We start from the raw sequence: 27,928 nt of genomic DNA on the forward strand, positions 1-27,928 counted from the left end.
GTCTCCTCGGAGCAGGTGCAGCATTCAGTGTGACGCTAATGGAGTAAAATTTGTGACGGTTGTTGCAGACTCTCATGAGCTCGTTTCACTTTTATTTTTGCGGTGAGTTGCGATGCGTACACACACTCACGGGCGTCCGCGCGCACACAAACGCAGTCCGTCTGCGAGCCGGTCCTCCGGAAGAGCCATATATGGCTCGACTGGTCCATTCGGCGATTGGCTGCCTTGGTCCTTGATCTGTTGCTGCATGGAGCTGTAGTCCTAAGCGGAGCCGGGCGAAATGCAATGTGAGGTCATAATGCAGACCATAAACAATCGGTCAGAGAGTATTGGTTGATAATTACCCAAGCATTGTTCTAATATAAGAAAAACAATAAAAAGTATATTGTGAATGATAAGAGGAGCTCTTTCGGTTTATCCGGGGCATTTTAATGCAATGTCGTGATATATGGGAGGGGGCATCATACCCGTGATGCAGATGCTGCATACATAATGTGACGTAGTTCATTCATGGCGGTGGGCTTCTTCTGCAAGTAGGGGTGTCACTTATTAACCGCATGCAATTTTTGGATAATTGTGGCAATATTTTTGCGCTACGATGATATGTTTTCAAAGTTTCGCTGTGCAGGCACCTTAAGAATTTAAAAGCCAAATTGTAAACACCAACGTCACCTTCATTTTCCGTGTCACAGCTCCTTCTGCGGAATGGTTCGGTCTCGCCACACAGATTTCATTCATAAAATTCGGACTCACTATAAAAGGCGGGCCTCTCCACTATATCTGCACAGTTACCATTTATGAAAGCTGGCAAATGGAGTATAAGTAGGCGTTCAAAGGAGGGGGGGTCTGCTGTTTACGTAGAACATATAGATAGACGTATACGGATAGACGGCTCGGGTCTTTACTTTTTTATGCGCTGACCTCAGAAGAGAGAAATATACAAAAAAAAAAAAAAAAAAAAAAATGCATCCAGACTCCAGCTCTGAGCTCGACCCATCCTCCAGCTGTAGCCCGGCAGCGCCTGGCGGGGACACCCCTGGGCGCAGCCTGCGTCCTCCTGACTCGCTTTCATCATCAGTGGACAGCAACAAGGTAGATGCGATTCTGATCGTTAAACAGGTGAAGACGAGTAGTAAAAATAGATAAATATTCCTCACTTTTCAGTCTGTAGTTTGATTGATGTGGATGTTGCCGTAAATATTTATTTGACATTATATTCCCTTTGTCTTGTAAGCTGAAAAGCACCAGGAGAGCATTCAAATGTCGTTTCCCCTCTAAATTAATTATATGGTGATTCATACAATTTGAATTTTGACCCTTTATTGGAATGATGGTGGTGATAATCAGAATGAGCTTACCTTATATTAACATTTTTGATAGATTTGTTGTCGAGTCCAAATGATTGATGCAGGATTTAACTATTGGTTAAGGTCAACGTGATTGTTCGCTGAGATACGACCAAATTATGGAGACTGACTCCATGTATAATGTGCATATCTTCCAGGATGGTGACACCTCTGCACCAGCCGCCTTTGTTCCGTCTGTGACTGCAATCTCAACGTCGCCAGAACTGAAGTGGATGGTGCAGCCGACTGCCATCACATCTGGCGTTGCAAAAACCAAGACCGATGGCGCAAACCAGTCGTCCCCAACAGGTGCAAAGAGGGCAAAAACGTGCAACAAGAAGGCGCAAAAGGAGCAGGTAGGCAGGGTGGAGGGGATTTACTTTACTTTTACTGACAATAAACTACAGTGACCTATTAATTCTTTAGTTTATTTTTGATGTATTCCTTGAATCCATGTTTAATATCAAGCTCCACCTGCGCCTCTGTTAATGTTATTGGAGTTATCGCGATGTTATGAATGGGGCATTAAATATTGTTGCAATTAGGCTGTACGTACATATCAGTTGCACCGGGTGTTAATTATATTTAATGGTTTAGTAAAGGAGAACCGCTCTAATAACTGTGAAGGAAAATTGCATGAGGTGCGCGCTCTCGCGTGCGTCTTGCGCGTTCCAGCTGGTGCAGCATTTCGAGAAGATCTGTATTCCCAGCACTCACAACAAAGAGGATTTTCTCTCTTGTATGGCAAAGGACATTGTGCTGTGGAGTTAGCTGTGAATGAAAAATATAGCCTTGACGTTTAAAAAAAATTCCTATTTTCGTCTTACTGATTTTAGCCCTCTAAAGAAGACGAAGAGAGAAGGAGGGTTAGGAGGGAGAGGAACAAGATTGCTGCAGCAAAGTGTCGCAACAGACGGAGGGAGCTGATAGACAGCCTTCAAGCTGTAAGTGTGCTGTTTTTTGACATTATGCAGAAGACATTCCCACAGTGGAAGCAAGCCGTCACGAAGAAAGGCAGACATTAATATGACATGGCATTAAAGGCTGCAAGAGCAAAGCATGCTGTGGCTGCTCTGCACTATAAGAGACCAATCAATCAGAGCTGTTTGTTGAGCATAATACATTCACAACGAGAGCAAGACAAAATGCTTTTTGCGGTGACAAATTTAAAATGAATCGTTTCTATGCATATTTTGCAGAAAATTAATTTAGTTGAGTCAAGGAGGAGGTACGATGGATTGTAATTTCCACCTTACTGCCACTTTTCCAACCCTCACTTCTCAATAAACATCAGTAAAGTACATTGACAATCTTTTCAAAACATTTTTTTTTCAGTGAGACATATAATCTAATTTCAACTTCCCAACAGAAGTTCTTTAATACAGTTACAGAATTTTAAAATTATAGAAACTTCATTTGGTGGGAATTAACCAAAGTTGATATTAACATATCAAACTAGCTGACTTAAAAAAAAAAGAAAATGTGCATAAAATAAAATTATTGGTGGCCCCCATTAGATCAGCCCTTAAATCCCTTTTTATGACCACCTGTAACAAAATTAAAATAAAAACAGCAAACAGTCACAAATAAAAAAACAACACCACAAAGTAAGTAAAGGCCCAGACAAAGGAAGGTGGTATTGGAGGCTGAGGAAATGAAATTGTACTGTAAAATCTATTTTTAAGTTAAGCAGCTGATATAATTGGTAAATTTCTTGAAAAATAGATGTTGATTAATTCCACATTTCATGAAAAGAACTGATATAAAAGTAAGCTTATCAGCTATGTTAGACATAAATATAAACTGCAACTAAAATGTGTGATAAACTTAAAGACACAATTAACTTAAGATAAAGTTTAAATAGGAATAACTAATCTTCAGCACTCAAAAGCAAGACCAAATGATGCTTCTGAAGGTTGTTCCACAAACCAGGAATAAAAATAAAATGTTGCCTCACTGTATGTTTTCATACTTTTACTGCTATCAAAAGACCCAGATCGGAGTGGTTTGTATAATAAAAGGGAATCAGACTAACATGTAGGACTGAGACAATTGATGAGTAAAAAAATATATCTTAAAAATTTATGCTGAGACTTTTTAAACTTTAGTAATGTGGACAGCAGAATTTTTGGAGTCAATGCGTTATGTTCTCACTGAATAGAATAGAATAAAACAAAATTGTCCTATATTAATCGGTGTAGAACTCTACTCTACAGTGTAGAAATGCATTTGTTACAGCAGCAAAGTAACAAAATATACCCCATTTAATGTAAAAATATCTCAAAAAACAACAACCAAAAAACAAACAAACAATAAAAACAATATAAAGAATTGTATATTAAAAATGTGCCTGCAGATTAAGTAAAATTAAACCCCCAAAAATTTAGAATAAAAAATACATTATTTAAAAAATATATTGTGGTCTGTTTGTAAGCCTCTTCTCTTTTTGTCCTGTCTCTTCTCAGGAGACTGATTTGCTGGAAGAGGAGAAGTCAACTCTCCAAACTGAGATAGCTGATCTGCTGAAGGAGAAAGAGAGGCTGGAGCACATCTTAGCTTCCCATCGGTCCTCCTGCAAACTGCCAGCACAAGATGACAGCGACAGGGAGGAGGAGGAGAAGGTGGAGGATGTTGACTCAGTGCTGCAGGACTCTCCGGCCTCCCCACAGCTGCTCTCCATCCTGGAGAATGTAAAGACCCCCGAGAGCAACGTAGCTGCTGGAGAAGTCCCCGCTAGTCAGGATGCAGACCTTTCTTGTGTCCCGGCTTCTGTGGCCATCTTGGGGAACTCCAACATCCTCCTGTGCTCCAGTGCAGAAGAGGAGGCCTTGCAGGACCTTAATGGAGATGACCTTGATGATTTGGTGCCCAGTCTGGAGATGGCTGCATCTGTCCCTGACATAGACCTCAACGGGCCCTTCTGCCTCCCAGACTGGGAAACTCTCTACAAGTCTGTGGCAAGCGACCTCGAGTCTTTGACCACTCCGGTCATGTCTTCCAGTCCCACCTGTAGCAGCTATCGCACCGTCTTTTCCTTCAGCTGTTCTGAGATTGAGTCCATGGCTGAAGACTGCGAGGGCCTCAAAAGCAGTCACGCAGGGTCAGAGTTAATGAAAGATAGTCTTAACTCCCCAACACTCTTAGTCTTGTGAATGCAAATAATTTATGCAACAATATACAGTATTTGTATTCCAACCAGCTAGCAAGCTATCTCTCTCAAATAACCTTTTGTAGTGTGAGCTATGATGTATAAACCTGATAATTAAAGGTTGTGCATATTGACAACGTGTTTTCTGTAACTGTAACAGGGTTGAATTCTTCCATTTTGTTTCAATTGTCTGAGTTTACATTTGTGCTGGAATCCAAATGCATGCAAAAACAAAAAAAAGAGTCATATGTATGCCAACAAAAAGGTGGTGAATTATGTTTCTAAGAAAAAAAAAAATCTAAATGTGATATGAAGTTAACACACATTTGATATAGCTTAATATATGTGAAACAGTGCTATTGTGACAAGTGAAAATAGAGAGATGCTAAAATGTAGCAGTGTTGGTGTAACATCTTGCTGTGAGGTGTCCCCTGATCTGACTTGACATTTATCACCTGAATCTTTTCCATAACCAAAAATCAAAATGAAAACATAATCATATCATGTATTTTCTCAAGATGTACTGTATTTTATGGCATAGTTTATTTTTTTACTCATCAAATATGATGCTGATGCAAAAAATGGAATATTGCTGAAAATAAAACACAACATTCACAAATCATTTACTTGTCTTGTTGTGAAATGTATATGTTTTATTTGTTTTTATTCAGTATTCTTTCCATCACAGAAAAAAAATGCTGTTAAAAGCTATTTTTGTCCTATATAGATTTCCTCTGTTTTTGCTTTCTCATCTCTATATATGTTTCAGTTTATAATATTGGCATGTGCTCCAATCAAAACCCACATTTATATATTACATTTATATATAAAACATTACATTAAGTGAACTTTTGAAAACATACAAACATAAAAACCATTAAAACATGCAATCAATGCAGTCTATTCATTTAAGATTGAATGTTTACAAATAAGTCAGCCTGGGATGTATGTATGGTTTCTTATTTTTAGTTTTTTTTTTTAATTAATATATTTTTATTTTAAAGCTGTTTCTTTACACCTATAACAGGAATGAATCTCGACAAGTTGAGGGCTCGGGACACATTGAAAAACCTCAATGAATATTTTCTTTATCATGTTACCGGCATTTTGTTTCCATTATCGCTGTGCTATGCTGATTAATGCCCTTGAGGATCACAAAAAATCTGTTTTAAAGACAAACTACTCAATTAATGTAATTATTATTTTTTAAATAATAGATCAGTAATTGCTTTTAATAACTCATGATAAAATACATTTACAACATCCTACTCAACCACAGATTCTAAATTTTGATTATCTAACATTTGTGTTTGAAAAAGCAAAAGTCATATTGATCATAAAAATTAATTCTTTCACGTCAAGAATATTGATATTTTCGGCATGTCGCTTCAGAAATACGTCACTGTGCTATTTTTATTCTCGGAGTTACATAAATCGGGCAGAATTGTGCTTAAACCGAGTGGGAGCCGCAGAAACTGCACGTTAATTATTTATTCATACCTCCGTGTTTGCTGTCACGGGCGAGGGAACACGATTCCCTTCAGTCAACGCACGTCTGTGCGTGCCGTGCCGACCGAGAGTGACGTCAACACGCGTTTTGCCGTATCCTGTCGCGTCCTTTGACCATATTTGGATGACTGCAGTTGTTTTGTTTCCATGGCGACGGGTGTCATATTTCAGCACTGGCTCTGTAGAAAAGATCCAAACAACAGCCGTACTTTTCTCATCAATTATACAAGTCTCCCTCAACGTGAATTACGGTAATTGGTCCAACTGGTAAATTGACAGTTTCTCGGAACCGCAAACTAGAAACATTACTGGCAATAATTAATCCTGCTTAACTCCCTTTTTCTGCACAAACAGCTATTTAAACGGCGTTTACTGATGATTGTAATTCAACGAGCTAGTAAAATTTTATTACTGCATTAGCCTAATATCACAGTGAATCTGGTACATTTTAATTTAATCTACATACACTGCAGATCATTAAAAATTTGGGACACCGACTGAGGCGCAGTTTTATCATCCGTCAGCAGGGGTCACTAAAAGCAAACAGCCACTGATACTCTCTTTTCCTTATTCCTTCATGGGTAGACCTTCACGTTATAATAGTCTTTATCATATAAAACTAAAATTCACTGATATTTAAACATTAGATTCAAAAAATGAATGTGGAGAGGGTTTGTTAGTGTGAGCATGGTTTCGGCAGTGTGTTGAAATTCATAGATTGCAGCTCCTTTTTTTTCTCACTCAATCCACACTGGTGTCTCTCCTGCAGTCATTGGGCAAGAGGCAGGGTACAACCTGGACAGGTTGCAACATAGACAAATAACTACACACACACACACACACACACACACACACACACACACACACACACACACACACACACACACCCCCACACCCCCACACCCACCCCCACACACACACACACCCCCGCACACACACACACACACACACCTCTACAGGAAATTAACCTTACATGGGTTTACTCTGGCTTTCACCGAGAGAACATTCTTCAGAACATGTCAAATAACATTTTTTTGTTTGCTTTGACTGAGAGATTTATATCGTAGTACCTTGTTAATAATTAATGGCAAAAATACACCTTCTGAAATATCTATTAGCTATATTTTATCAACCTACAATTATTGTCATATTTAGGAACATTGTTCTCAGAAGGCCGTTTCTAGGCTATTTTTTAGTTAGTGTCATGCTGAGAAAGTATTGATAACCAGTGGCGTTATCAATACGCCACTGGTATTGATAACGCCAGTGGCGTATTCAACACCAGGGGCTTTAGGGGTTTTAGCACCCCTAAAACCTCTACAATTTTAGAAACTGTATCTCAGCAACCCTGAATCAGGTTGCCACTCTTCCCGTAAAATACGGAATCGTCCCATATTTGGCGTCCAACACAAAAAATGTGCGTCCCGTATTGAACCGATACATAACTGTCCGATAGAAACGCCTATCTTACACACATCAACACTACGTTTAACAATAATGACCAAAATAAAACACAGGAAATATTAAGGTCAGCTAAATTGTCGTGGCGGGAACTAAAGAACCCCAGAACGCTACGGACCGACAGAAATCAGCGTCTCTTCATCCTCAATCATCTCCTGAGGCTGACATGGTACAGAACATTTAGTTATGATTGATTAAGTTTCTAATTGTGATTTTAGCTGACTATTGTGGTTTGATTTTTTTGCTTAGGATGTTGAGTCTGGATGATATTTAATAAATAATAGCAATAGCCAAAATAAGTGGCCATTTAAAGAACAAATCATATGAATAGATTAACAGTAAATACATAAATATTTCCTACATTACATTACTTTCTGTGTGTTTTATTCAAAAATGTTGATATATTTTATAAATAATTGTCCAGTGGTCATTTAATGTATTATTTCACTAATATTTTATTAATGTGATTTACCAGTTTGGATAATCTGACTTCCTGTCAATGAAGAAAAAACATGAAGCAAAAGTGCACCAGACCCAGACCTGCTGGCCAGGGCCGGTTCTAGACGGGGGCCATGAGGGGTTCTAAAGAAATCATACTAAATAAATGTCTTTTTTAAATATTCAGTGGTAGATATTTTTTCTTCACAATTTTCTTTTTAAGGTATTATTAAAAATACATTAAAATAATTTTTAATAAAAATTAATTTAATGAATTAAAAATTATGGTGCTGCTCTTTTAACTGCTGTATGGTACGGAAGAGGATTAGGGCCACCGAAAAAAAAAAAAGAAAAAGAATTCTGACTTTAAAGTCAGAATTCTGAGATTAAAGTCAGAATTCTGAGTGTAAAGTCAGAATTCTGACTTTAATCTCAGAATTCTTTTTCTTTTTTTTTTTCGGTGGCCCTAATCCTCTTCCGTAGTATGGAGATAGGATCACACTTTCCATCTACTAGATCAGAGATCTGCAACCTGAACCTCTGGAGACACAAGTGGCTCTTTGGCTCACATTATTAAATGATGAAATATTGCTTTGTTTTGTTTAATTCTTTTTTTAAGTGTCTCCATAAAAACACTGTCTGCACGGGCCCCTGTGGTAAATTTGGTCTAGAACCAGCCTCTAAAGAAAACAGTAAAGACCATTTTATATTTTTTTAACCAGCTATAAGGGGGCAAACTTGTATCATCAGCACCTTAATTCAGATGACAATTTGCAATGCAAAATATTATGCTTAGTGATTTTTTGCAAAGGGCAATGCAGTACTTAATTCATTTAGAATTATTTTTATATTTATGAATGAAATTGTGTACAGCATTGGCTTTATTTATTTGAAGAGTATTTTATAGTTCTGTACAAAATGTTGTATGTGTGCAAAATATTTGGATAAATAATGGGTTAGTCTGATCCTGGTCCTTAGCCTTGTTAATTACTCTTATTGGTCTTTTTTGAAGTTTGATTAGTGACTGTTGTGTTGTTTTGTAATTAATTTCCCAAATCTCTCTGGAGTCACTTAAATAAGGTAAAACTAAAGAACAGCACAGACTATTAGTCTGTTTCTTTGTGAATAGAAAGGTGTTTGGTACTTAAACTATGACAGGCCCACTTCATGAACTGTGAACTGAAATAGTAAAATCCTGACTCATCATGTCTACTTTTCCATAGATGAACATTCAATCTTGTTTAAAGAAAAAAGGCCAACAGCCGCATAACGTTCAGATACAAACAAATATTTCCTATTATTTTTACGGGATTTATATGTGCTGCAATGAAGTGAAAAGTAAAGTTTTGACATGCTGACCTTAATTAATAAGATCTAAATTACGGAAACACTTAACGGCTTTTGCAATTAATTTACTTCTTATCCTCACTGTGTGAGATAGTTAACGTTGCCTGCTTGAATACAGACCGTTAGCTTTCTATTTTTTCCTCCGTTGTTCACTGTTTCCTGGTGTGTTGTCTCACACACCTCCTGACCACTCTGTCTCCCGCTTGCTGTAATATTCCCGAGGAAGTGCTATATTTACAGGGATAAATCAATTCGGAAAGGTTGGGCTTCTTAACATGAGTAATTCTGGGAGTGAGCAACCTTGCACTGCTGTCCAACACAGAGAGATACGTGCATGAACTCATTGCCTTTTCAGGAGAGTTTTCCAGTCGCATTTTCACATTTTGCCACAGTAGAATCGCAAACTTCCTTATATTTCATTCAGATTTTATGCATGAGTTTTTATGTGAGAGACACTCAAGATGGCCACGATATCTCTGGAGGAGCGGCAGATTTCCACAGCAGCTGTGGGTTGATTACAGCTTTGTTGTCTCCCACATGTTGATGTGAATCTGAGCAAAGCATATAAAGCCGGGTTGCCTACCAATGTTTGCACACTTTCACACAATGATCTGCGTCGGTGTGTGAGAACAGCTGGGTGAATGTGGCACCGTTTAGAGTTTGCAAAGAGACTGGGACAGAGACTCACAGTCCAGACTTAAATCCAATTGAGAACTTGTGACAAAACACGAAAATGAATGTGCATAGTCAGTGACTGAGCACTAGAAACTTGCAGCTGTAGTAATAGATTCTAAAACCTATTGACTCAGGGGAGATTTAGATGTTTTTATTGCCATTTGTCTTCCCTTTCACCATAATGCACTCCTTGGTGTTGATCTATACAATATGCTGAAGGTTAGGATTGGATGTTTCAAAACGAGGTAAAATTGAAGATGTATGCATAGTTATGCAAGGGACTGCATTTTGTAAAACAGTAACGCATTATTTAGGTCTGTTTTTAAGATAGTCTGCCTAATTCTCTCACAATGTAACCATAAAATGGTAAATATTTTAGTTAAAAGTGAAACATTAAATGCTGAATTGATATCTTGAGGAAGAAAACACTACAAAGTTTAACTCAACTGAAAATAGGATCACTCAACTCTTTAAACCAGCTGTTTTTAGAGAGAGGAATATATAAAATAGATGACATATCAAATATTCTGTATATATAGGATGGGAAATAAGTATTTAGTTGTAAAATATTTGTTTCTCTTTACTGATTCTGACAGAATGATCCCAGAATATCCAAAAATACATAAAACTTAAGTCAGTTTTTCTCAGCTTCACAGAAATCAGAAACTGTCACTCTGCAAAAACATATTAGTCCCAAATTTGACATTGATTTTCAATGTGGGGCTTTCCACCTTAACAGATATTTTCTGTTGCAGTTTACAACTGTCTGAAAATATTGGGAAAGAAGAACAAAAGGAAGGAAGGAAGTTAAATTGAGCAGCGGTGAAAATAAACGTTGTGTATTATGTCTGCAGTGATATGGATGGTGAGTCAAGTTTGTGTCTGGAAGCGTCTGGTTCTTTGGGCATTTCCCAAAAACTTGATGTTGGTTAATAATACAAGACAAAACAGTTCCCTTTGAGCTATTCTTATCAATTTAATCAGACGATAAAAAAAAAACTGATTTGTTTGCACATTGGTTATCTATTTTGGCTTAAATCAAGTCAAAACAAAGAGTCACCTGCAGGCCTTTTACACTGAGTTTGCGTGCAAGCATTTGGTGACAGTGGTGAGAAAAAAACCTCCAGCAGAACCAGGTTGATGAGGGGAGCCATCGGCCTCGCCTGGTGAAAATTACAGAGAAAACCAAAACAAGCTCTAAACGTCTGTCAAAAAGAGCACAAAGTTAATATGCAACATTTCAGGACAAAAGGTAGCTGAGTCAAATTATTTATTCATTTATTTTAAGGATTTTATAGCTTTTATAACAAATATTGACTATTCTCAACCACAAATGCATGTTATTTGTAAATGTTTAAACTTCCCTTTATTATATGACATTAATACGGAAGAAGATTAGGGCCACCAAAAAGAAAAAAAAAGAATTCGAAAAATTGAAAAAGAATAAAAGAACTTTCTGACTTTAATCTCAGAATTCTGACTTTAATCTCAGAATTCTGACTTTCAACTCAGAATTCTGACTTTAATCTCAGAATTCTGACTTTCAACTCAGAATTCTGACTTTCAACTCAGAATTCTGACTTTAATCTCAGAATTCTGACTTTAATCTCAGAATTCTGACTTTAATCTGAGAATTCTGACTTTCAACTCAGAATTCTGACTTTCAACTCAGAATTCTGACTTTAATCTCAGAATTCTGACTTTCAACTCAGAATTCTGACTTTCAACTCAGAATTCTGACTTTAATCTCAGAATTCTGACTTTAAACTCAGAATTCTGACTTTCAACTCAGAATTCTGACTTTAATCTCAGAATTCTGACTTTAAACTCAGAATTCTGACTTTAATCTCAGAATTCTGACTTTAAACTCAGAATTCTGACTTTCAACTCAGAATTCTGACTTTAATCTCAGAATTCTGACTTTAATCTCAGAATTCTGAGTTGAAAGTCAGAATTCTTTTTTTTTTTTTTTTTCGGTGGCCCTAATCCTCTTCCGTACCTTAATATAGGTTATTAAAGTTGTTATTTTAGTTTTTATTAACATTTAAAGCATTGCATCTTTACTGATTTGTCATAATTTAATCAGATCAGAAACAAAGGCTCTTGACAAAAAAGGCTCCTTTATGGTCCTGAGTTAGCACCGGTTTGTTGTGCTATGGGCGATGCTTGCAAAAGTGGAAAGAGAAAGAACTAGTGCTATGCAAGCACCAGCAGCAATTTAGTACTGGGAGAGTTCTGTGTATGAAAAGACTACGAGAACTGCTATTTCCTTGTTTCCACAACTGGGGTTTATCTGTCAAAATGTTTCAGAGACAACTTTGCTCCAGCAGCATCTTTTTCTTAGCTTCATTTTTCTTTGACACATTGTGCCCTGACCACTTCAGACTTTAGATCACTGTTATTTAAAAATGCTTGCACCAAGCTGAATTTCCGCTGCAAAGAGCACAAAAATCTAACTTTACCTTGAAATTTAATGTAAGCTTTACATGCAACATTTAACCAGATGTGATGTATTTATTAAGGGTTATTCTTAGGATTCTGTCACTCGTGATGTTTTCTTTAATTTTCTTAATTACATTGCTGTATTTTACCATTTGGTATACCTCCTGCGAATGCTAGCATATAAAACTATTAGTTTTATCAAAACAGTTTAAAATAACAAACGCTTGCTTACATTCAAAATGCAGTTCGTTTGCTTTTCACCTTGGAGTCCACAAAGCCAGACCTGTGCTGGAGTAAGGCAAAGCTGCAAAACCACAAACTGAATTCTGTCTCCATTCATCATTCTGGCAGGTGTTGGAAAGTTCGCCGCAGATCATGTTTTTATGCAAAGCCCTCTGGAGGATCATACCAGATGAAAATCCTGACTATACAGTATGTTGACACTTGGTTTAAAATGTTAAATCAGTAAAGTGCATTCTTTAAAGACGCCCCACTATGGATTTCTCTCAATTTGTGCTTAATGATAGTGTTTATGATCATGTCTGTGCATTGGCTCATGGTTACAGCTCTCCATTAGATAAAATGCACCACATGCTCCCTCTGTGTAACAAACAGCTTATTGTTTTTGGCAGGGACCGCTTTCTCTGAAAGGATCTAAGTGCCAAATGAGTCCAAGCCATGTGTTTTCATGTGCTGAGTGACATCTGTGGCTGCCTTCCCGCCTGCAGCAAATACTTCAGCTGGAAGTTCAGACCTGCAGTGGAGGGACAACCTCTGCACTGTCTGAGCCACTCACATCCAGGACCCTCCAGCCTTATGAAATCCGTCTGTTTGCCGGCTCAGTTCTGCTTTATTAACTCCAAATGTCTCCCCTAAAATTTGTCATCTATGTTAGGAGCGACTGTGACGCACAGTCCGCCCCGACCTCCGCTCAGATGCACGGCATAAATCACCGTGGAACCAAATTAGAATCTAAAATAAGGAACAGAGGGGGATATTTCGGTGAGCCTCTAATAACTCAGCTGCTTGTTCTAGGTGGAACAGTTGAGCTGGCATCCTGTTAAACCCAACAGAGCCCCAGATAATGGTGTGGATAAAATCTGACATGTATTAAAAGGAACAATGAAAAATGGCTCCCCTGATCACTTGTTCCGCTGTGATATATTAAAATTTTATCGCAATATTAAAAGTAGAGAGCAGCAAAAAGTTGAATATTTCGGGTTTCACAAAGCAGCTTCTGTTCTCTTCTCCTCAATAAAATTAAGATGCATTAAGGAAGCTTGATTAACATTATGTATTTTCTACAATATCTTAATGCAGTAAAGACTTTCACTGAAGATAAAATGAGGTCTAATCTGTGGGTTAAGCAGACTTTACATCTACCGGAGGCCTTCTTCAATCTTGTGGACCCTGAGAAAACTTAAATTCACCCAGGAAAGGTTTATAAATGCACCATTACTATTATGGGAAGAGTTAGAACCTAAAATCAGTATCTTTATCATCTGTATGTATATTTACAAATCATATTTTATTAAAATAAAATGCTGCTGATTGAGTTTTAAATTCTGCCAATTGTTTTAGGTGATTAAAGCAATCTTACTTCTGGGTATTTGTTTTATTTGCCAAAGCTCAAGTCTATCACCAGTTTGAAGCTGCTGTAATACCAGTAACATTGTCCACATAAAGCCAGTTAAACGTGGCTGAGAAGATGGCAAACAGGATTATAGAAGCACCTGCTATAAATTCCACTGCTACAAGCTCTGCTGACATCTCCAGATGTCTGCAAGGACAAAAATAATTTCTGAAAAATATTAACCTGTTGGGTCACAATAACCGTAGTTACAGTTGGAGGAAGCACACTAAGGATTTCAAACATTGCATGGTGGTGGTCACGTCATGCATCATGCTAGGGGTCTGTTTTGCGGGCTTCTGGATTGCCCAGTACCTCAACCCCATTAAACGTTAATGGGCTACGCCTATATGTTTGATTTGTGGCAGGTAACCAATCAACCAAATTAGCTCTGCCATATCTGATAAAAATAATTAAAAAAGCAGCCATAATTATGCCATTAACTTGCTGATGACTGCAAAAAGCATGCAATTTCTCTGTTAAGGATCCAAATATTATTTTAATTTCACTTCTCTGCTCCCTTCTCTTCACCTTAGCAACAGAAATAAGGAGAAAACACGCAAAACTGTGTTCACAGAAGATAAATACTACCATACCTCAAAAATTATTTGCGTATTCATATCTATTAGAAGCTTCAGAAAATTAATAAGGAGATTAAACATAGAACAAATAAAACTGCTTGAAATTAGCAACTCATTCTTAATGCGTTTTATTTATTAATAAATAATTTCCCTGTTTGACTGTCCAGCAAAGCACATTCTGTCATATCAGTTCAATTCATTGTTGGATCAGTAATCGGTTCTTTAGAGTAAAGAAAGCAAAAATGATCAGGCCTGGACCATTTGAAGCCTAAATGTAATTCTGCTTAGGAGGTCATAACCTTGGACCACTACTGGATAATATGAAATTAAAAGATTTACTGTTTAAATACAACAAGTTTTAGTTGCCAGTAGTGGTAAAAAAAAAAAAAAAAAAAAGCAACTGAGTGAGTCATTTTAAAGTTTTTCAGCAATGTTCTGAGAGATAAAGAAATAGTAATAATAATAAAAAAATCATGCGTTTCAAGTTTCTCTTACTGATTCCAGCTACAATAAAAGCTGAGGAGAAATGAAATGGACATGAGCTGTATCTGAAACTATGATGATTTCTTTTGCAGCTAACGCACTTGCAAAATGATCTGAAGCGCCTCTGTTGTATCATTCAATCTGGAAATAAGATCAGTGCTTTTTCACATTCTCACCTTTGATCCTGATGACTTAACTATAATACAAAAGAGGTTAACTGTGTAAATATTTTTTTATCGGAAAGCTTTGAAACACAGAAAGCTCTTTCCAAATAACTGACACGATCAGTCTGAACAGGCATCTAGAAAAAGTGTGAACTGTCACCACAAAAACTGCGAACACAAAGACTACAAAACATCTGAGTCACGGCCAAAACCTTTGGCCGTGACTCTACTAGATCCACAAGAGGGCTCTCTTTGAGAGTTGAAAAAAAAAGAAGAAAAAAGCTAAAAAATTATGTTTTTTTCCCCCCTTTCTTGCATTAATAACTGAGCTACCAGATTAATTTAACTCAGATAATTTATCAATAGATTATTTATTTTTGTGAGCTGTTAATTGGCACGTTCAGTTTCTTAAACTTAATTATACATAATAAAGGCTTAAAGAAACGAACATTTTGTAATCTGACTTTAAACCACATTCTTCCAACCGTTGGAAATAATGCAATCATGTTAAATACTCCACACCAGAAAATAATTATGTAGTGGTGTCACATGCTACGGAGCACATTGAAGGAAATAATTTGAAATACTTAAATTGATCTATATTTATTTGTTAGGAGAACATATTAAAATATTTCCAGGGCCGACCCAATGTTGTACAGGGCCTTGAGCAGAATGTTCCTCTGCGAGCCCCCCACAGATCAGACGTGGGCCTGGCTGAATCAAAATCCAAAGAAAGAAATTAACCACAGTATGCTGCATAATGGTAAATCTCAGTAAACATGTAAATTCTCAATGTCAAATTAATTTTCATAATATGTTGATTGGCTTAAATGAAAAATATAATAATTTTTAGATTTGCTCTTTGGAACAATGGAGCAAAGATCAATGCATTGTTTAATCAAAACTACATTTATAAAAATGTCAGCATAATCAAATAAATAATGCTTAATGGTAAAAACTGAAAAAGAAAAAAATATATAGAACAAATAGCAATAATAAAAAAAAACTGATTATAAATTATTCAATTCAGCTAGAAACAGTTTCTTCTAAACAACAAAACAATTTCAGTGTGAATAATTAAGGGTCCTGAGGATTCCTTAATGGCATGGGGGCATTAAGCAGCAGCTTGGTTCGCTTATTTTTTGGGCCGGTCCTAGATAATCACATTAAGAGAAATTACACAATGATCTCAAAACAAACTTTTACTCTTTTGGCATGTAATTGACTCCAAGTACTTTGACTGTGTCTTTAATCAACTGGTTTAGAAGTTAACATGCTTTAATAGTTTGATTATTCTTCTGGTCCCAGCTGTTTATGCCGCATAAATGTATTATATTCTTGATTAATTAATTTAATTAGCTGATGTTTATCTCATTGATTACCAATTACGTCTTAATAGCTCTTATATTAAATCAGCTTTTTAACATAAAGTCTATTTTTAATTCATTTAGAAATGACATACAATACTTCTTTCGCGTCGTTTATCTGTTTGTTTGTATTAATTTTCGTGTTAATAAAGAGCCGGGTGAGACTTGTTTCAGATTTGGCCTCCAACTCCTGTCAAATGATAAACACTGCGTTGGATCGTTTCTACATTCCGTCTCTTTATTTATTGACCCGTTTGCAGCGGCGGCCATGTGTTGATGGGTTTATGCACCAGTCTGAACTCGGCTGCAGGTCTCTGTTTCTGTTTCAGTCCGTCCTGCTGTCTGTTTCTGTGTGTTTTCTGGTTGCTATGGGTGGAGCCAGCACAGCACCGCGCCTCTGGGGCCTCCTCTCGCATTATTTTCATCCATGCTTACGTCTGGGAGCCGTGTGTTCCGCATTCCTGAGCCTCTCACTTGGTACTTAAACGGGCTGATGCAACGACCTCCGCTCAGTCCTTAAAGCTGCCTGACTCCTGACTGCCTCAGCGTGACGTTCATTCTCACATTGCGGGATATTTTTTTTTTTTTTTTTTTTTTTACTGATTTGGACGCAAAACAGGCAAGTGTGTGTTTTACAGTCTGCTTTTAAGCTAGCGCGCAGCCACCTTTTTTCCTCTTCTTTGGTTCAATATTTGCATATTGTTTTTCGCACTTTCTTTCCACCGCGTCGTAAGGGATTTATAGCGCTATTAGTTCAGCTTGACATGAGGGCTTGTGCGACATTATTGATGAGTTATTTGCACATATTTAGGTGCGGTTTCTTACTCATTTTTAGCGAGAAAAGTGCTCGGCTTTTGAGCGACTGTAAAGTTTTCCGTCCGCCGCTGCCACAAACGGAGCCGTTAGGGACGTTGTTGTTCCGACTGTTGTGGCAACTGTCGTTTTTCCAGCTCGATATCTGGCCTCTGTCTGGAGATATTTTCATCTTCCATCATCCGTAATGTCCGTCAGCCTGTTGAAGATGGTTATGTAACGCTACTACACACACACACACTCTCTCTCTCTCTCTCTCTCTCTCTCTCACACACACACAGAGCAGGTTGTACAGAAGTTGCCCGCTAGCTTAGCCGAGCGCTGCAGCAGTTAGACGCCCAGTAGCAGAGACGGTTTTGAGGCACTGTGGGGCCCCGGTCACTGCTTTCTAATAAGGGCCCCTACAAAAACAGCCCCCTGCTGAAATTGACAGAATAGCACCATAAATAATAAAGGATTGTTTAGGTTTTTTTTTTTTAGTCTTTAATGCATCCATTTGTGTTAATTTTTCTTTTGTTTTATACATTTTATTGTGGCCTACTGAGCAACAGACCAAATTTTAACACGATCTGATTTAGACTTTTGGCAATTATAAGTGGACCTGGTTTCGACATATATTCCTCTTGTTCTGAGATCTGGAACCTGTGATTCTAGAGTACCTCTAGAGTGGCTCCTGCTAACTTTGACCAATAATCATTTTGAATGTAGTCATATTTTGATATATAAATGGAATAGAAAACGTTTTGTGAAGTATCTGCAAATGGATTTTCCACAGCCTTCCATATTTATAGGAAACAGTGATGCTTTTCTTTCTTTTGAAACTCCAAATAGATAATACAATTGTGGCTCTTTAATATCACCACTAAGCAAGCAATTTATATATAGTAGTTATTGTTAAAACATTAAAATCTCTTCTCATTTTTTTCCCAAAAGGTTAGGTAGGTTTTGCAAGTGTACTTAATATTAATTTAGGAAAATGTAGATTTAAAATGGTTCTTTGGATTGTAAAGGTTTCTGACCCCTGATCTGGCTTTACAGCAAGCAAATAGTGCCTGGTGTAAAATTGGTCTCAGATTAGATTTAAAATTAAAAAATCATATGGGCCTCAAAGAAGGATGTAAAACATACAAAAATGCTGTCAAAGGACAGATTAATTTGATGCAGTATGAATTAGAAATGCAGAATGTGTTTAATGGCAATCATTAAACACATTCTTACACTCTTATACTATAGAGTTAGTCATAACTGTCATCTAGAAAAACAATTGTAATTTCTACAACTTGTTTCTACTGTATGTTTAGTCTGATAATGTTAACTGAAATAGTGGTCTCTTTCAGTTAACATTAACAGAGCCACTTTACCTTCAACATTCATCCAACAAACTGAATATCTTATTGAGATTCAGAATGTGATTCATCACAATTTGAAATAATAACCCAACAAATCTTACATTCTAAACATTCCTTTGCAATCTTATGAATGCACACACGCAGATGATGATACGTTGTGCAGCTCTTACTTAGAAAAGGTGTATTAATACAAATCAAAATTGTTGTCGCAATCTTCAGCAAAGATATTGCAATCACTTATTTTCATGAACTTGTGCAGCCTTAGTGGGCACACAGAAAGAGCTAGTCAAAGAGAGAAATAATGGTAGCTGCCATAAAAATAAAGTGAGCTTTTCTACTAATACGTTTAATTTCTTCCCTTCTAGCTTCAGTTATGCGCCCATAAACAATCCATTTCCTCCTCATGCACTTAAACTATTCCATATTACTATGTGTTTTCATAAATCATGAATGATCAGTAGTCCTCTTGTATATTTCATTCTAATAATTTACTGTTTTCTGAAAACTGTATTTCACCTGTTTCCACTGACTGCAGTTACAGTTGAGTGAGCGGTTATACAAGATGACTACGAATTCAAAGAATGCTTAAAAATAAACAGGTTGTCAAGGCAGATCCAACATGTTCCTGCGACAGAGTTGATGTATGAGACGTTCTGTTGCGTGCGCCTCGGTTTTGTACCTGACTTTCTTGGGAGCAGTACGACAGGAAATGATTGTGGTCCCCAACTGATTTCTCAGTGCATTTCTGGCTGATGCCGTTATATATTTTTTTACGCGGGATTTAATTTATTGCTCATTTGATTTCGTTTTTGTTTGTTTGTTTTTTTTTTTAATATATATTTGATTTGTTAGCATGCAAATTCCAAATTGTGACAAATGTCTTCTTTACTCCTGCAGGGCGTCCAAACACGGTTCATCATTGACAGAAGACGACTGACAAGTTCCCTCTGAGTAAGTATGAAGCATATCAAATCTATTCAGTTTGCTTTGTCTCTAATTGAGATGCTCCCTTGAGTTCCAACTTCTGCTCCACTGCACACAGACACAAAGACAAATCATGTCTTGGCTAATTCAACTTGAAATATGAGTGATGTAAATGAAGTGTGAAGTTTCAGCTGAGGCTGTGAGCTCACACCACCTTGCTCTTCTTTGCTTTGGCTTGTCACGTGAACAAGTTTGAATCGGCCGAACGCTAAATGAGGAAGGAGACACGTTTTGTGTCTTGGCCAGCATCTCTGCACTCAGTGACCTGAAGGTTAAAGGTCATGTGTGTAACATTAAAGAGGATTTGTTGTGGTGGCTTGTGTTTGTGGCTTTGTGTTGGTTTCATCCCTTACAAGTTCAAAGGTTCACCCTGCAGGCAAGCCCCATCACCTGGTGCAGTTGCATGCTTGTACAAATATACACGCCTCACTGGGGAAACTATTTGCACACTTTATAAATATATATGCGTATATATATATATATATATATATATATATATATATATATATATATATTTCCTTTGTGTCTGAGTGTGTGTGTTGTGGAGGGTTTAAATGCCCCAGCTCCTGCCCGGACACATCCATGAGATGGTTTCCGCATAAGTGGAACACTGCGGTGGATTAATGGGAAAGGGCTGGCGAGCCGACGAGCAGCGCGGGCACCGACGGTTGTGGTGGTGGGGGGGCCTCGGAGGCTGGACGCGGGCGCACAGAGTTTATTTTAAGTAGAAATGCCTTCCAGCGCGTCTCCGGAGAGGTAGGATTGCCGGGCTGCGCTCCAGCTCGCTGAATAGACAGCAGACGCATTGCAGGCGAGCGAGCCAACTATTCAACAGCTCAGTGGTACTAATACTACTGCTGGGAGAGCAGCTATTCACTGCTCTGGGTATCACATTATCAGTATTACCCGCTCATAAGCCTTTCCACATGGTTTATGAAAACAGTGCTCGACATGAGCGCCCAAAAAGGTGTAACCCTGAAAGAAAAATGTATTTTTTTTTTTCATAGATATGACTTCCAGAGTTCTTGAATGCCATTTTGGGACAGCAGCCAGTTTCTCTTTTTTCTTTTTTCTATTTAGACAAAAAGCACCCCTGTCAGAAAATATTGACCCAAAACCCTGATCTTTTGCTCCTGGTTTCGAAGACACTGAACCTTGTTTGATCACTCCAGCAGCGCCTGCACTGTGCAAGTGTGTGCTTGACACGCTGCAGATGAGGAAACATCCGAGGACAAAGTATGAAAAGAGCGCCGAAGTGACAAGCGGCCGTTGTGCAACGTCTGGTGATTGCTTCAGCAGGCTGGATTAAATCAAATTGTCTGAATGTGCTTGTCAGGGATTGCTCACAGCTTGCCTTAGATTTGTCACAGAAGCCATCTCTACATGGTGTGAAGAGCTTTTGTCTGCATTTTGTATATTTTGATTAATTTAATTCCCGTCTGAGCCAAGCTCAAACTCGCTGCCGTGCGGTCTACTCTTGACTTACAACATGGGGGGAACAAAAGAAGAAAAAAAAAACAAATGCTAACATTATAATAAGTCAACCAGGACCACCCAGATGCACGGTGAAGATGTGTGTTTGAACGGGATGAAGCAAGCCAAGGACTCCTTCAGACAATGATCTCACAGTGGGGGGGAAAAAAATAAAACGAAAACAAAAATTTTTAGGCTCGGTTCTGCAGAAGTGCTTCATGCATGTATTTCAGCATCATCAACAAAGACAACAGATTAAATGTAAACAGAATAGCTCTAAACAATAGTTCCATCTATCTGTGGAAAGAATATCTAAAGAAATAAAAGCTGAAATGAAATGTGTTTTGATCACAACTTCCACTTTTGATCCCAGCCGACTTTTAGTTCACGGTCTGCGTCTGGCCGCCACGCTCCAGTGAAAATGGAACAAAGGGCTGCAGACGCATTGATACCATATATTTGGAGTTTTAAGTGTCCTGTCCTCGAGGAGAGTCTCTGCCAAACTCCCCGGTTTCCCCCCCCCCGGAGGATTGCAAAATGCTGTAACTTAGCACAAGCCCGAAGGCCCGGCTGAGTGCAGACGATAATTATGATCGCCAAGACCTTGGCCTGGAGATTGAGAGAGTGCGCCTTGGCTGCAGATTCTCTTTTCTCTGCTCTTATTCCTGTAAATTCTGTGCTTTTGTGGGGTAGAAACTCTTAAAGTTATAAAGCTTTCTTTTTATTAAGTAAAAGCTTGTAAGAGTTGAGCAGCCTTGGGAAACCTGCGCCCTTTCTCAGGCTTTTCACACAGTTTGGAAAAGTATGTAAGGGAATATAGTTTGACACTTTATTCCCTAATTCTATTATCTAAATTTCCATCCATCCCCTGGTTTTTTTGTGTGATGTAGGAGCTGCCCCAAATTTGTAGCTTTTGCATTTATACTTTGACCACTGGATAAAGTACAAACTTTTAACTTAATTTAAAAATGTACCAGAACCCTACAGCACCGCTCCCCGCCCCTCCTGTGCTGAACCTTTAAATTGAATAAGGATATCGGGCCCCTGGCCGTGCCTCTGCCTGCAGGTAGGAGCCCGAATTCCTCGGCCCCGCTAATTGCGTTCAGGAAACGGACATGTTTAGTAAAGCTGAAGATGGATAAATTATGCGAGCAGACAAAACCGGTGAACTGCACCACCTGCCCGGTCAACTCCCCCCCCCTCTTCACACATCCCTGCCTCCTGCTAACTCAGATCACACAGATATTTCTCTTGGGATGAATGCCAGAGAATGAAGAGAGTCGGCTTCCATTTCTCCGTGCGTAGTAGTTGGCATTTCCACTCCCGGCTCCTGCACCCACGCTCACTGGTTTAGTTTTGTAGGTGATGGCCCGGATCGATGCAGCAGTAGCTCGTTCTGCTCCACTGCTGAAACGCAGTTGCGTCATCCAGACACTGACCGCTAATCGTTGGCTGCAAGCTGCTGCTCGAAGGGTAGGAAAAAACACACACACAGAAATACCCTCCTTTTCAAAAATATAGAATTCACTTTGACTCATCCTTTAGTGTTGTAATTATGCCCTGCAAGGCACGCATCAGCAAACTCCCCCCCCCCCGTGTCGCACAGACGGGGCTTCTGAAGAGTTTCATGTCTTGAGCTCGGATGGCTGTCGAGTTTGCGAGGGGGATTTTCACACTGAGACGAAGGTTAAAAGCAGCGTCGTTTTTGCTCAGACTTTCCAAGAATAGAACAATACGAACTTTTCTGGAAAAGCTTGCAGCTTGAAACTCTTCTTTGTTTTTTGGCTGCTGGCAAATCTGCCTCTAGATCGCTTTGTTTTATCTTTTTTGACTCCACGCAGACAAGTAGTGCTGCTTATGTTTACATGCTGAACAAATGTGGTGGCTTTTAACTGCAAGTTTGGACAAGCTAGACTACAAAGAAATAAGGTCTTTCCATTTGGAATATTTCTCAAGGACACGTTGTTGCATTAAATCATGCCTAAGTAATTTTAAAACTGATTACTCTGAAATAGTTATTTTATTTTACAGATAATGAATTTTTCATTTGGCGACCATTTAAAATGCTGCTTCTGTTTGTCTCTGATCAGTCCTGTCTGTGTTTGAGTTAGTTTAGATTGCCTCTTATTTTGATTGCGTCACACTTAATTAAAAAAATGTACACCAGAGCTGCAAGAGGACTCAAATTGAGCTATTTTTAAGTATCGGTGGAGACGTTTAAAAATGGAATAAAAACATTTCTATAACTTCTCACCAGGATGTCTGAGGTTTGTTCTGGCTGAGAGCTGGATTTGCATTGTCATTGCTGTAAACTCAGTTTTATAGTGACTGTGCTCTCACACATCTTGTGACATCATCTTTGTTTAAGATAAATAAATAATATCCTCTCAGGGCAAGTAAGTTAATTACAAATATCTTCTATTACACTTCTTTATGTGAAATTGATATCAGCAAATTAAAAGTATTACAAAAACCTCTTATCGGAAGTTTTCCACAAAAAAAATTCAGATTTTTACATCTGTACCTATCAGTAAGAAATGAGCACAAACACACCTAAACCCTCAGTGATCTCTTGAGATCTTGGTTTTGTCTGCATCTGATGTAGTGGATCTCTCCCGATCAGTTCCCCTTGTTCTTTGACATCCTGTCTGCAAAATGAGAAATCCTTGAACACGCCGCCTAATCTCTCCTGGGACTGTCACAGGGTGGGGAGCAAGAATTTCTTTTTCTCTCTTTATGTCTTATTTCTCTTCTCTGCAGTAAAAGTAAACGCTGGCTGCCAAGTAGTGTAACTTTGAACAAATGTACAGTGGAAGAGACAGAGTAGGGAAAGGCTGCGAGGACTAAGGTAATAAAAGTGAATCATGAGCTGCTGGCTCCATTTTCTAGAGTAACAGAAATGTCATGAAGGACAATTAAGAGATATTTAATATATAATATTATACATAAAGATGAAGCCAATCACAGGGAATTTCAAAGTTCTCTAAGGTTTGTTCACGATGTATTTACTTTTTTTGCAACGCTCTGTGACATCTACACTTGAGCCTGAAATCCTTCCAGTATTGATTCACTTGTTTGGTCTCCATCATGCATTACAGTTCCAACTGTGAAACCAGACTTAGTGCATAAGCAGGGTGGAGCTCATCAGAGCCGAGTTACATAACCCCGCGTTTTATGACCTCCTTTACTGCCTTTGTAATAGACTTGAGTTTTTAAACTATACTGGGGGGATAAAAAGAGGACCAAAGAGAAATAGTCTAACTTTCAATCCGGCCATTGAGGCTGTTGGATAGTAAACCCACCAGCAGAGTCAGCTGTTTTCGCAGCTCCTCACAATACGCGTCTTTGTTGGTTCCATATGAGAGGGGCTTTGTTCGGTCGGAGGCGAACCTGTGGAGGTTCAGCTGCAGCTGAAAGCTCAGGAAGCGAATGTGAATAAAGCTATTAATCTCAAACTTCCAGTGCTATCATGTGCCTCCTTTGACTCTCGGCGTAGCCCCGGGGTTTTCTTGCTGATCTCCGTCTATTGTCAACCCGAGCCTCGGGTTGATCAGGCTTCAGGTGTGAAGGTGTTTTTGTGGAAAAATTATTTGTTTCTGCCCGTTTCTTTAGCCTCTCTTCTTTCTCCTCTCAGATCGCAGGGCTGGGCAGGGTAGAGTCTGTTCTCATCTGGTTTTTATTTGACCATCAGAGGTTTTCCAACTCAACTCGACCTCAAAGCAATTAGAGCGACGTCTTAATTCCCCAGCCTCTTCCTTTTTATTCCTGCCCCACCGTGTCCCTAATTCCTCCCTGATTGCGTTAAAGATGGCTGTGGTCAGACCCTGTAGAACTGCCCTAAATTATTGGAAGAGGGGCGGTGATTGAATGCGCCAGCTTGGCTTTGATCTGCTGTGATTCCCTCCTAAAAAAAAAAAAGAAAAAGAAAAAAGAAATGGACACAGACGTCCAAAAGCAATAAAGTGATTGGAGCCATTGCCGCTTTGTTTACGCGATCAGAGCGAAGGCTGCCCAGGCTTCCCTTTGCATGCGAAACTACAACAATGCGTGTGTAACTGCTGACGGTGATGAGTTTTTTTTCTTTTTTTCTTTTTTACCAGCAGCTGACTAAAAAGATAACACGACTTTCAAAGCTGTCGACTTTCGATTGCATTCTTAGAACTGGTAACCTATATTTAAAGACTTCTGATGACACAGACAGATTTTTTTTTTTCTCTTTCAGAAGACGTGCATTTGATCATTTTCAACAGGATGGGCGTTCCTCTTTCTTTTTCTGTACATTTAGTCAGTCGCACCTCTTAGCCGGCAGTTTACAACCGTTTAAATACTGGATTGCTGCAGCTTGACTGTGAACGTCCCCCGCTAATCTTTCCCTGTTCCCTTTTTCTTTTCTCTCGCAAACCACAGCGACGGCTTTGGCCGGGTTGGACATGATGCCGGGACAGATACCTGACCCTTCGCTGGCGGCAGGCTCCCTGCCCAGCCTCGGCCCGCTGGCGGGCATCTCGGCCACCACCCTCACCGACCAGCTGAAGCTGGCAGACTTTCACCAGCTGGGCACCATGCTGTCGCCGCTGCATTTCCTGGGGAGGCTGGGGAAGAGGCCACTGGCCATCAAGACGGAGGTGAGGAAATATGCGACGCAAACAAGATGGATGGGAGAAACGGAGCTCAGGTCAGCATATACAGAACACACAGGGAGTGACTGTCCCTACATGATTATTTGCAGATGGACGAAGATGAAGAAAGAAGGAAACGAAGACGAGAGAAAAACAAAGTAGCGGCAGCGAGGTGCCGAAACAAAAAGAAGGAACGCACCGACTTCCTCCAAAGGGTGGGTTCATGACTCAGCCATATGTACCAAGTAGCAGCAGAGAAGTTGGGGTCAAGACTAAACTGACTTTGTTTCACTAAGTTTCAGAAATAGCTTAATGCAGCTCTACACCATTAAAATGCCCACTACAGCGTCTGGTTAAGTTTCATTTAACTACTTTGATTTCAAGATTCACATACAAACGTTCGTTCCATAAATACAAATTCAGGAACAATTAGGTAACAAAACTCCATGAGTAAAGAGAGAGTAGGAAGAGAAAATATATCTTATATAGTCTGTTTCTATTCGTATTACAAAAACAGGCGACCATCTTTTTTGGGGTTACAAAAAAAACAACCTACAGCATCTTTTTCATAAACGGTACTATAAAATAAATTTGTAATATTATTTTTTCTTCATAGGGTCTGTCAGATTGCATAACACAACCTCCCCTTCAAAAAAAAGATCACAGATATTGAAATATTTGTATAAATTTTAAGAACCTAGGGCGCAACACGAAAGCTTATAGCACTCCTCATCTCTGAACACAGTGATTTTCTTATTATCTCGTCAAACCTTTTTCAAGCACTTTAGCAACAACATTTGTCTATATTTATCAAAGTAATACTTATCACCATTTTTAAAGATGGAATTGGCAGTTAAATTTTTTTCTGGATATGCACTACATTCAGAAGGATAGATTACTTGCAAAATTGAATGGTTTTGATTAGGAAGTCATTAAAAACATAAAAAAAACACATTTTTACCAAAGTCAGTACTGCTTCACTCTGCAAGAAACATCAGTGTGTTAAGTTTACTACTTTCGCCGCCTCTATGTGTCTAACAGTTCCACGTCTGTCTTCAGGAATCAGAGCGCCTGGAAACGGTGAACTCGGAGCTGAAGGCCCAGATCGAGGAGCTTCGTCTGGAGAGGCAGCAGCTGATGGTGATGCTCAACCTCCACAGGCCCACCTGCATCGTGCGGACTGACAGCGTGAAAACACCCGAGAGCGAGGCCAACCCGCTGCTGGAGCAGCTGTCCGCCGAAACCAAGTGAGACCCCGGGAGAAGAGAGGACTCAAAAGTCCTGCAAGCTGAACTTTGACTGCCGAGGCAGACATCTGAACAACAACAACAAAAAAAACATACCTGGCAAAATTATTCTGAATGAGCACTTGAGCTCCAGGCTGGAGACTTTTGCCCAAAGATCTGAGGTTGTGGGGCTTCCTCAGTACTGCTACGTGGAGCTGGCTCTGTCCATTGGGAGACTGGAAACACCCACTGTGCCTGTCATGTTGTTACTTCATCCATCTTTTCCTTAAAGGGACCAATGGAAGTAGACGATCCGGCTGGAGAACGCCCAGAGGATTGACACTAACAGCAACATGGTGCTCTGTTACCAAAGCCCTGCGTAGATTGACTTAGGAGTTCTGCAGTCTTCCTACGTATTCTAGTCATATTACACAGGTGTAGAGCTTTTAGGTTACAGCACCCAGTACAAAAATACACCAGTGGGAGAACACTTGTTTTTTTTATTTAGTATTTTATACCCTGCCTCGACGATGGCAGGTACCGGTTGATCCGAGTAGTGGTGGCGCTGGCGTCATGAGAAGCACATATTCACAAATTGTTTACACACTTATTTTTTAGACTTGAGTTTTCATCTATGTACTTGTTTTATACGGCTTTGTATACATGAAACATTGACGTGATTTTTGTCCTTTTTTCCGTCTTTCCTAATCCGTCAGACAGCTGCAAAAAGAAGCTGAGTGTATGCATCTGTATCTGTGTACGAACCTGCATATCCTGAATAGATTAAAGTTTATTTTCTAACGAAGAGGGAGTACATGCCATTGTTGTTTTTTTTATGCTTCGGATAAGCAGCAACTGTTTAACGTTTTCTGC

At 38.9% G+C, this 27,928-nt stretch overlaps 2 protein-coding genes across 4 annotated transcripts; both read left to right on the top strand.

The window, feature by feature from the left end:
• The first annotated feature begins 551 nt into the window (after positions 1–551).
• On the top strand, positions 552–5,116 carry LOC116734702 (proto-oncogene c-Fos-like). Of its 3 annotated transcripts, none has more exons than XM_032586231.1 (4): positions 725–1,119; positions 1,505–1,702; positions 2,183–2,290; positions 3,812–5,116. In XM_032586231.1, the coding sequence occupies exons 1-4, from the start codon at positions 964–966 to the stop codon at positions 4,496–4,498; spliced, it is 1,149 nt and encodes a 382-aa protein (XP_032442122.1). In that variant the 5' UTR covers positions 725–963; the 3' UTR covers positions 4,499–5,116. The 3 variants fall into 3 exon arrangements, with proteins under 3 accessions (XP_032442124.1, XP_032442122.1, XP_032442123.1); XM_032586232.1 differs by having other exon boundaries at positions 739–1,092; XM_032586233.1 differs by lacking the exon at positions 2,183–2,290 and having other exon boundaries at positions 552–1,119.
• Positions 5,117–17,061: 11,945 nt separating this feature from the next.
• On the top strand, positions 17,062–27,860 carry LOC116734135 (jun dimerization protein 2-like). Its single transcript, XM_032585316.1, has 5 exons — positions 17,062–17,210; positions 19,651–19,704; positions 25,618–25,835; positions 25,940–26,044; positions 26,889–27,860. The coding sequence occupies exons 3-5, from the start codon at positions 25,641–25,643 to the stop codon at positions 27,078–27,080; spliced, it is 492 nt and encodes a 163-aa protein (XP_032441207.1). The 5' UTR covers positions 17,062–17,210; positions 19,651–19,704; positions 25,618–25,640; the 3' UTR covers positions 27,081–27,860.
• The last annotated feature ends 68 nt before the right edge of the window (positions 27,861–27,928 follow it).

The sequence above is a fragment of the Xiphophorus hellerii genome, chromosome 15, assembly GCF_003331165.1.
Source record: "Xiphophorus hellerii strain 12219 chromosome 15, Xiphophorus_hellerii-4.1, whole genome shotgun sequence".
Classification (NCBI taxonomy): domain Eukaryota; kingdom Metazoa; phylum Chordata; class Actinopteri; order Cyprinodontiformes; family Poeciliidae; genus Xiphophorus; species Xiphophorus hellerii.

Coding starts and splice junctions, on each gene's coding strand:
- LOC116734702 (XM_032586231.1), top strand. CDS start 964: ATGCATCCAGACTCCAGCTCTGAGCTCGACCCATCCTCCAGCTGTAGC. Junction 1,703..2,182: donor AGAAGGCGCAAAAGGAGCAG/GTAGGCAGGGTG, acceptor TACTGATTTTAG/CCCTCTAAAGAAGACGAAGA. Junction 2,291..3,811: donor TGATAGACAGCCTTCAAGCT/GTAAGTGTGCTG, acceptor GTCTCTTCTCAG/GAGACTGATTTGCTGGAAGA.
- LOC116734135 (XM_032585316.1), top strand. CDS start 25,641: ATGATGCCGGGACAGATACCTGACCCTTCGCTGGCGGCAGGCTCCCTG. Junction 25,836..25,939: donor CACTGGCCATCAAGACGGAG/GTGAGGAAATAT, acceptor GATTATTTGCAG/ATGGACGAAGATGAAGAAAG. Junction 26,045..26,888: donor GCACCGACTTCCTCCAAAGG/GTGGGTTCATGA, acceptor GTCTGTCTTCAG/GAATCAGAGCGCCTGGAAAC.